The sequence below is a fragment of the Atractosteus spatula genome, chromosome 15 (assembly GCF_055471065.1).
Source record: "Atractosteus spatula isolate fAtrSpa1 chromosome 15, fAtrSpa1.hap1, whole genome shotgun sequence".
Classification (NCBI taxonomy): domain Eukaryota; kingdom Metazoa; phylum Chordata; class Actinopteri; order Semionotiformes; family Lepisosteidae; genus Atractosteus; species Atractosteus spatula.
In genome coordinates, this window is record NC_142720.1 from 16,489,759 (window position 1) to 16,499,389 (window position 9,631).

A 9,631-nucleotide genomic window follows, 5' to 3' on the forward strand; every position below is an offset into this window, starting at 1 on the left:
ACTGCACTACAGTTGAAGTCATGATTACATTGAAACTTCATCGTATCTACCACCTGTGAATTTCAAAACCGAACCCTTGCTTGCAACTTCCCATTGAATAGGAGCAAGAAGCAAATGAAACTTTCCATTGTGTATCGAGTGTGTAAATTAAGAAAGGGATCGCGTTTGCTCTAACCCAGGCCTAAGGCTCTGGATTACATTGCAACGTTTAATACTTTACGCGCTAGTCTACACGTGAAAGGATAGCGAAGAAGAAAGATGCGTGGCACCTTTAGCTCCAGTGTGGTGGGGGCTCCAGTCCAGGCATGGAGGCAAGGGAAAGCATGGGTGGGGGCAGGCTGGGTGCTGGTCCACCGATGGCACGCAGCGGGCTGTACCAGTCTTCGTGCTGCAGCGGGGGGGTCGGCCCTGACGAAAGGTGAGGGTGGCTGCTGGCGCAGGAGAATTGGCTGACGGCCGGAGGGGGGACGTAGCTGCTGGGGATGACCGAAGAGAAGCGGGGGATGTGGCTGATGGTGTGGCTGTACTGGTACTGCCGCCCCGCGGAGCTCACTGCACACACGCCCCCCATAAACCCGCTGCAGCCGGGGATCACCGCGGGCAGTGGCTTCTGCGCCGCCCGTTCTTGCTTCCGGTGCTTCGCTCTCCTGTTCTGAAACCACACCTGTGGGCAGAGGCGGTCAGAGCTGGAGTTCAGGCAGTGAGAAAGCGGTGAAGAGAACTAGCTATTTGAACTTGTATAACAAAAAAGCACGGCCGTTTCATCACCGGACGGGGCACAATTCACAAGCTCTGTTCTTCTACCTTTCAGGCTCCTGCAATTTAAGATGCTGGAGAGCTAGAATGCAAATAATGTATACTGAGAATCTAATCACCATTCCTATCTTAAATTTTAAAATCACAAATTCCTTAAGGAAGCGAACAGCCCTGCGGTCTGTGTGGGTCCTAATATGCCAGTATAGTAGTGGTATCCCAGTATATGATGGGGACACTATACTGTAACAAAAAAGCGCTGTCCTTCAGGTGAGACGTAAAAGGTCCAGTGAGGTCCTGACTCTCCGGCGTTATTAAAAATTCCAGGGCGTTTCTCGGTAAGCGTCGGAGTGTTACCCCCAAAATTTCCCCGGGTCTTTACTAATCATGGCCTCTTAATAATCCTCATCTATGACTTGGCTTCATTAATCTGTTCTCCTCCCCACTGAGAGCTGATGTGTGGTGAGCGCACGGGCGCACTCTGGCTGCCGTCACGTCATCCAGATGGGTGCGACGCCTTGGTGGTGGTAAAGCGCTTTGAGCGGAGTGTCCATTGAAGCGCTATATACTGTAAGTGTAAGGAATTATTATTATTTAAGCAAAGGAAAACCCACCTTGCAGTTTCCCTCACCTGTATGCGCGCCTCGTTAAGTTTCGTCACCCTGGCGAGGTCCTCTCTACAGTAGATGTCCGGGTAGTGGTTCTTATTGAAAGCCGCCTCCAGGTGTTCCAGCTGCTCCTGGCTGAAGGTGGTTCGATGCCGCCTGCGAGCGGGAGTCGGGTAGTGACCCGATTGGTGTGAGGAGAACTGTATCCCAGCGCTGCTGACCTGGGCCTTTTTGAAAGTGCTGTCGACATCTAGATCAGAGAAAAGTAACATCAGGAACGATTGAAATAATGAATCCCTTCCTTTTTGAGGAGGCTTAGAAATTTTCCCAGCGGACCTTTTGTTGCCACACAATTTAGTTTTAAAAAAAACAACGTATTTATGTGTGTATTTAATGAGAATAAAAATCCAACAAAGTTGCTTTCTATACTCATTTGTTAAGTTTTTAATGCCTCTCACTATACGTTATATACTGTACAGTACGTGCATGTAAAAAACCCCCACAAAACGTTGCCAAATTAGTCACTTCTGCCGACTTTGAAATAGACTAAGGAATAAATTGCATCGCAATACTTCAAAAGGAGCTTTTGTTTTCAAAAAGGTTACCGTAAATGTTCTACTTTACTGATGAAAAGTGACAGTCGAATTATTGTTATATGCTTGTTGAGTGCAGGTTTTAAATTTTATTTTTTCATTTTACGAACCACATCTCCTCTCACAATACCGACTCACAACTAGGATCGGATTCACAGAATGTTGTGTAGAAATAGGTTTGTGGTTATTAGGGAGGTCAGACTTGCCGGACTTTAGGCTTGGACCGCACAATGAGAAACTGCTTTAAAACGATAGTTTAATATTATTTTTATTTTTTAGTTCCCGTTTGAAAACCGCAAACGAGTCTCTTTTCTGTTCTGGGAGAAACCAGGATGCTTTTTATTTCCCATGTCTTAGTTCAGATAGCTTATGTTACCTGTAGCCTGACAGGTATTAAAAAGGAATCTGAAGTTGCTCACCGAACTGAAGTTCAACACTCGGACTACTCCATTCTCCTGTCTCCGCCAACAGACTCCCGGCGTTGCTGGTGTTTAAAAGTTTTTCATTCATGCCTTAGATCCTGGGATTAAAATGTACTTACTTACCCCACCAAACTAAGGGAACCTAAGTACCACCTGGCCCTGTCCCCACAATTCAATATCGTGAGAAAGGGAGAACAGAGACACGAGGATGTTGTTCAGATTAGCCGAACAAAAGCCAAAACAGCGACTCAATTTGTCCAAAGTGGACTATAGTTCTACAAGCTGAAGCCATCAGTCGACAAAATCAGCACAATACTGGGAAGTGACGGCCAGTAGAATGACATTTTAATACCTTCGGCTTTGGGATTTTTTTTTAAAGTCAATCAACAAAAAAGTCTCACATATCGAAAAATGGATGTTCGTGGCGTCATCCTGAAAAAGCGAGCCCGTGAGCTCGCTATCGAATTCAGCAATGATAGATTTGACGCAATCCTTATTCCTCCACATCTCTAACGACTATTTGTTTGCACATCACGCCTGTCATTTTCAGATTACTCTTGGCTACACAAAAACATTTGAACTCCGGTTATTCAATTTATGTGCTGTTTTTTTTAAACATTGTAGACTACCGGAAAAAATCAGGCAAATCAGTGAAAAAAAAACATGCCTACTGTATGTTTACATGCTATAAAGAATATTTAACATAGGCTTCGTTATACACAGTAGATATGAATATTTCAAGATATGAACATGTCCTATTAAATGTTAAAAATAATGTATATTAAAATTATACTTTAAAACCTTAAGACATTTAGAGATAATAAGCTATTATATTATAATGGCACAGAATTCTATTTTATAAAATGTTATATGATCTTCCCGACAAATACAACCATTTTAATTGACGTTTTTTGATTTAAGGTACCAAAGCAGTTTTCAGTTTATGAAGCAGTACCTAATTCATTAGCAATACACGACTTTAAAATTGCATGTCATGATATCAGACAGCATTATAAACGGAAACTTTAAATATGTGACTCACTGGCTAAAGCTCTTTCAAATGACAGCTACTTGTAAATTAATATTTTTATACCAAAGTATATTTTCTAGCTAAGTTAAATAGCAATTAGTCTGTTTTGCAAAGGACCTATTTTGGGCCTTTCATTGGCTGGATATAGTTTAGATTTTGCCGCTTCTGAGATTTATGGAAAGTTGGTGTTACATAATTTCCAAGAGAGCAAACATCTAAGGATGATCAATGGCCTTTTACCAATGGCCTTTTAATAACGACAGCGTCGTTTTGTACATATCACAGAGGTAGCAAAATATATTTTATACTTAGAGTAAACTCAAGCTAACAAACTGTTATGATTTGTCTTGTTTTACTAAGAAAGACCTGCTCCTGCCATCCGGATGGATATGTACTGTACAGTATATACTGGATAAGCTTTCTGCAGTATTAACTAGCTAGAAACAATCACGCGATATCATTCGTTTGCTTGTTTCGAACATATTAATTAACTAAATGTGTTTCGCAACAACATACCAAATTCGATTTAAATATGTTGTAGAATACGATAGCTAGAAGTCAAATAGTTCGCAATAAAGAATCTAAAACAACCCATTCTGGGTGATTTTTAAGTTAGTCTAACAACAATAGTAATATGAAGAAAAAAGAAGTTGAACAGCATAGATCACATTCACTGTTACAGCCTATGGATAAATAACTGTTGAAAAATAACATCTTCACTGTGCCAGTGGAGGGTTTGTGTGTACAGGTGAGGAACGGTAACTCGCCTGCAGTGGAGCTCACGGAAGCGATGTCTGAGTAGTGGTCAGGGTATTCCTCACACTTCCTCGTGCTGTCCCCTGGCACTGACGCCCTCTCTGCCATGGCTCGGCTCCGGGTGCCACTGTAGCGCCTTCAACGGGCCTGTCCTGCGGCTACCTTTTACTATGGGGCACCGTGACATCACCGCTGCTCTCCAGGACCACGCAAGCCAATCACACTTCTCGGAGTATTCGTCCTTCTTGGACATTATGTCGCTTTCTTTCCACAACACTCAAATGCACTGGAGAAGAAGAAAAGAGAACAATAACATTAGTTTCACCTCATGTGCATATACAGTACTGTAGTACATTTCAAATATTGCATTTGGACAGTAGATTGGAAAATAAATATTTAAAAAGGCAAAACTTATAGACCATTTGAACTTGCAATCTAAATGCGCATCGAGATGCACAAGTCACGGAACGCCATAACATTTTATTAGATCTTAATTTATTGCATAAAATAATCATTGATTGTGCGGCCTGCTCAATGCTGTTGTCTGTGGCACCTTTTCATGAGAAACAGGAAATATTTGAAATTAAAAATGATGAAAGAAAACGAAATTATATTAAATTATATGTAGTGAATTAAAAATACACTACAGTTCTAAGGGGCTACTAAGCCTGCCGCCAGCGTTGAAATAGAATGAAGTATAAACAGCGTTATCTCGTTTACCCTTACATAAAATCGAAAGCCAGAGGTAACTGAAGCAGGATAAGCAATTGCTTACAAATAATAAGTTGCAGTTAAAAATAAAGAATATTTACACATTCGTGTGGCAATTCATGACTCCCAAATACAGATTCACTTCAAAAGATAAAAGTATCCTAAAAAACACATTTTTTAAAAAATAAGAATCTTATATATTTAATGGTTCTGCTTGCAGCTAGTTTTCAATCAAGGTCAGAAAAAAATAATTACACCAGTCCTGAAACGTGTCCCCTGTTGTTAAATTGTCTGTGTGTGAAGGTATGTTTTGTAATCAATGTGCAGATAAAATTCGAGAAAACATCACTACCGATGTATTAGTTATTGACAAAGTGGGAAGCCCGTCCTATTGTAAAAGACTTTATTACAAATTTAAATTTGAAAGTGGCAAAATATTGTTTCGTGGGTATGTTCGCACCCTGTTTAGGTTAATTACAGTGGAATTGGAATAGTAAATACAAATAGAATGAGATTAACGGGGACATCCCCTGGTACCTGTATATAGAAATAGTTGAGACTCGTAATTATGCTCTTGTATTCTTTGCAGTGTCATATATTCTCTCGCTTTTCAGCTATTTTGTACGGAAGCGCATTGCCGCCACCAAGAAAAATAAATCTCGCCCTTATCCAGTAATTTCTCGTAATTACGAGACATACGCGATTTCTTTTCACTTGGTGGCAGCAATGCGCTTCCGACGTTTTGGTATCACCTTTCTTAATTTATATTTTGATTCTGAGTTATGAATTTAATTAAATCCATATTTAATTATGGATTTAAAAATCGAAAATTACATTGCCATTTCCAAGATTTTAATGTGCACGACAAAAGTAACGTTTCGGAGAAAAAAATATTCAATTCCAAAAAAAAAAGCAAACATTTAGTTGTTTTGGCACCGAACTGTTTAAATGTAAGATTTTCGTTTGTATTAGGTTATACAATTGTCATTTCCCTCTTTAGTTTTAATGTAGTATACGCCCAACTGAAATTAAACATTAATCGAGCTAGTACGTAAAAACACAAATCAAAATTAAAGGATATTCTTAAAAGCTAGTCTTAGGATGAATATTAGCAAAACGGCAGTGTCCGTGAAGTTAAAACTCCCCGTTGTGTATTTTAAGAATAAAAGAGAAAAATCAATGTGTGTGGATGTTTTATAGGTGTAAAAGCTTTAAATGAAAATTATAATTGCATGGCATACATCTGGGAAAAGTAAATTAGCCAATTACAAAGGAATCAACGGGGGAAAACAGCACTAATTGCATCTTTAGCGACTTGTTGATGGACATTTTAGAAAGACTGCAATGTTAGATCAATTATGTTAATTCAATTCTAGAACTGGAAGACCGACAACATTTTGGAAATGCGCTTCTGCTTTGAGTTCAGAGGAATGCCCGAGGGCGTGGTACGAGGTACAGATGGGGCACACAGTTGTAAGTCATTACAAGTCATTGTAACTCGACTGGTTTAACGAGGTGGGTCGATTTTCCAATTAACTTCGCTGTTCAGACTTAATGAAAAGGTTAACATTATTAAGGGAGCTATGAGGGAGGCGTTTTACAAAATAAAAGAGAATAAAGTCTTCCCGGAGCACACGAACGAGGGGTATACTCCAGTCTGGAGAGGGGATATACACCCCATAATTGTTACAAATACAAAGAGATGTAGGAAAAATCAAACGATTTGTGCCTTATTCACTTCTCAAAATGTTACATCACACACTGATGTTTTATTACTAAATAAAACGACTATTTAGGTCTCCCAACCACTTTTAGTGTTTGAAGACAAATGGGCATACTATTTTGTGCTCCAAAGCATGTCACAAAATAAGACTGCAGATGTCTCCAGACAAGAAGAAATCAAATATACAGGCCTACACAGAATGCCAAGTACTGTACTTGGTAAGACGAAAAACAAGAAAATTTGCTCAGGGCCGGATACAAATTGATCTACCAGCAGACTGATTTTTCCCAAGGTAGCTTTCCTCTACAGGCACTCGATACGAGCTTCTCTCCCAGCCCATTTCTGTGGTTAACATTAAAAGGCTTTAAAGGTCAAGGGGGGTGGTTTTTGAAACAACAGCAGCCGTGTCAGCCTGCATATCACAACTGACAGCCGACGGAAGCTAAACTGGAAGTGAGCCTGGTCAGTACCTGGATGGGAGACCTCCTGGGAAAGCTAAGGTTGCTGCTGGAAGAGGTGTTAGTGGAACCAGTAGGAGGTGCTCTCCCTGTGGTCTGCGTGGGTCCTAATGCCCCACAGTCTTACATTCAGATGAGCTGCAAAACTGAGGTCCTGACTCTCTGTGGTCGTTAAAAATCCCAGGGCTTTTCTCAAAAAGAGTAGGGATGTTACTTGAGTGTCCTGACCAAATTTCACTCTAGTCTTTACCAATCATGGGCTCCTAATGTTCCCCATCTATGAATTGGCTTCATCACTCTGTTCTCCCCACAAAGTACTGGCACGCTATGGCTGCTGTTGCATCATCCAGGTGGAGCTGCACATTGGTGGTGGTGGAGGGGAGTCCCCATTACCTGTAAAGCGCTTTGAGTTATACAGCAGAAAAGTACTATATAAGTGTAAGGAATTATTATTAAATCCACGGAAAACAGCTTAGCGTCAAGTGGCATAGATGAGGTTTGGTCTTAAAATCAAATGTTTTTCATGATAGGGCGGCACCTTGGCACACTGTGGTTAGCCTTGCTGTCTCGCGCTGGGGCCCTGGGTTCAACACTGCACCTGGGGTGCTGCATGGAGTTTGAACACTCTGCTCGTTTGCCAGGGCTGTCGCTGAGCACTTTGGTTTCCAAAATCATACTGGTACTGTAAGTTAATTGGCTTCTGAGAAAACTAGCCTTGGTTTGTTTGGGTCTGTGTCTGAGTGCCCTGTGACTGCCCCGGTCCCATCCAGTCCCATCCAATTGGATGAAGCAGTTAAAAAATGGATGGATGGACTTTTCACTATGTAGCTGAGTGAGAAAATTAATTACTCTCCTGCCTCTCTGATCCTCTTGCCAAAAGAGCACATGGCAGCTCCATATATTCCTTCCACCAGTCCTTAGACGTCTTTAGAGCTTGCCCATTTTACTGTAATTTAATTTCTCCATTCCACTTTTCTCACAATTGTCACGATTGTTCATATTGTGCTCTCCTCACATGAGTCTTTAGTTTACTTCTCTTCCTTTGCACTGATGTGTAAGTGATGTGAACATTGTTTTCTACAGGAAAGACACTTAGAATTTGTGCTCCCATAGCATTTTTTAGTGGTGCAGTATTATAACTTGTTTGAAAGTGGCCTGAAGGCATGTGTGGTACTAGAGTCTCTAGGCTGTGGGGTAAAAGAAAAAAACAACAACATTACAATCACATTTGGAGTTTAAGAAATAGTTTTTTAAACTTCTTTAGCCCCAGGTTTTTGCTTTTGCTTAGGCTACTAATGGCAATAGACTCAGGACAAAATAAAAGTGCTCATAAGCACACATAAGAAAAGTATAACTATGATCAAAATAAACCTCATACACTTCACCCACGCCTGAGTGGAACTTAGCAACTTGGTTGCTGAGGGCATAACTTTAATCATTTGCTCGAGAGAGGCAGAGTAAGCAGTCTGTCTGGCAATGGGTCTGGGGGTTTGGGAATCATTAGATGTACAGTAGATCCCGAGAGCAACATCAAGGAATCTGTATCTTGCAATTCCACAGTGAATTATCCTTCATTCACATTAGGTTACCTGTTATTACGCCTACACTCCAGAAGGTTATGACAGTTTTCTCAATAACAGTAAACAGGAGAACTGTTTACTCTCCTGGTATCACAACCAAATTGAATTTCAAACGGTCACTTTATATATCTTAATCTCCATTAAGAGGAACGACGTACAGCTGTTCTCAACATGTAAATGAAGGACAGCATCTTTCAATCAAAATAAGAACTTTTTATTCTCTTTCTTCTCAAGTGTCTAATGATTTCAGATCTGGGTAGACTTTGCACGTGGACTCTAGTGCTCATTACTTTCAAAACAGCTTCTCCCAGGGGTCCTCCAGTACGGGTGTCTGTAGGTTTTAGAGGTACTTTTTTAATTAGCACCTCATTAAGACCTGGGAAACACAGCTGATCTGAATTCTTATTCACTTAACTGGCTCAGTTAAATCATTCAAATCTGAGAGTGAAAACCAAAAACAAGCACACCATTCAAGAATTAGGGTTGCCTCCCCCTGTCTTACACTGTGATCTAATGGAAATGAAAAAAAAAGCCATTTATACATTTTAGTCAAACAAAATTTTGCAACAAAGAAAAAACATTTTAAAAACAAGAACTAATAATCAATTCATTCCACCATCTATGCTTGATTTACATAATACATGCTGGTATCCTCCCACAGTCTGAAAACATGCGTGTAGGTTAATTGGCTTCTGTAAAAACAATAGTCCCGGTGTGAGTTTGTGTGTGCTTTGTGAGTGTGTGTGCACTGCTGGACAGGTGTCCCCTCCGCGGTGTATCTCACCTAGTGGGCAATGCTTCCCAGGACAGGCTCTGGGCCACCCTGACCCTTGATATTTGGTTCAGAGTGATCTGCTGTGGTTCAATAAAAAGTTAAATTGTGTCAATACTACACAAAGCCAGCGGGTGGCAGCAGAACTCCCTCTGAGTGGAAGCCATCTATTGAGATACTGCAAGTAACAGAGTCATTGAAGATCTGCACAAAAGGTTCCCAAAT

The 9,631-nt window shown here is 40.7% G+C and overlaps 1 protein-coding gene across 1 annotated transcript; it reads right to left on the bottom strand.

Moving 5' to 3' along the window:
- Window positions 1-271: 271 nt before the first annotated feature.
- prop1 (PROP paired-like homeobox 1) lies at window positions 272-4,270 on the bottom strand. Its single transcript, XM_088934199.1, has 3 exons — window positions 4,174-4,270; window positions 1,385-1,611; window positions 272-664 (listed from the first exon to the last, which is right to left on the bottom strand). The coding sequence occupies exons 1-3, from the start codon at window positions 4,268-4,270 to the stop codon at window positions 272-274; spliced, it is 717 nt and encodes a 238-aa protein (XP_088790325.1).
- Between the last annotated feature and the right edge of the window lie 5,361 nt (window positions 4,271-9,631).

Bases quoted from the DNA above. Each gene is read 5' to 3' on its own strand.
- prop1 (XM_088934199.1), bottom strand. From the start codon at position 4,270: ATGGCAGAGAGGGCGTCAGTGCCAGGGGACAGCACGAGGAAGTGTGAG. The intron at 1,612-4,173 runs GCGAGTTACCGT...TCTCTGATCTAG, and splicing joins TTCCGTGAGCTCCACTGCAG to ATGTCGACAGCACTTTCAAA. The intron at 665-1,384 runs GTGAGGGAAACT...CTCTGCCCACAG, and splicing joins TTAACGAGGCGCGCATACAG to GTGTGGTTTCAGAACAGGAG.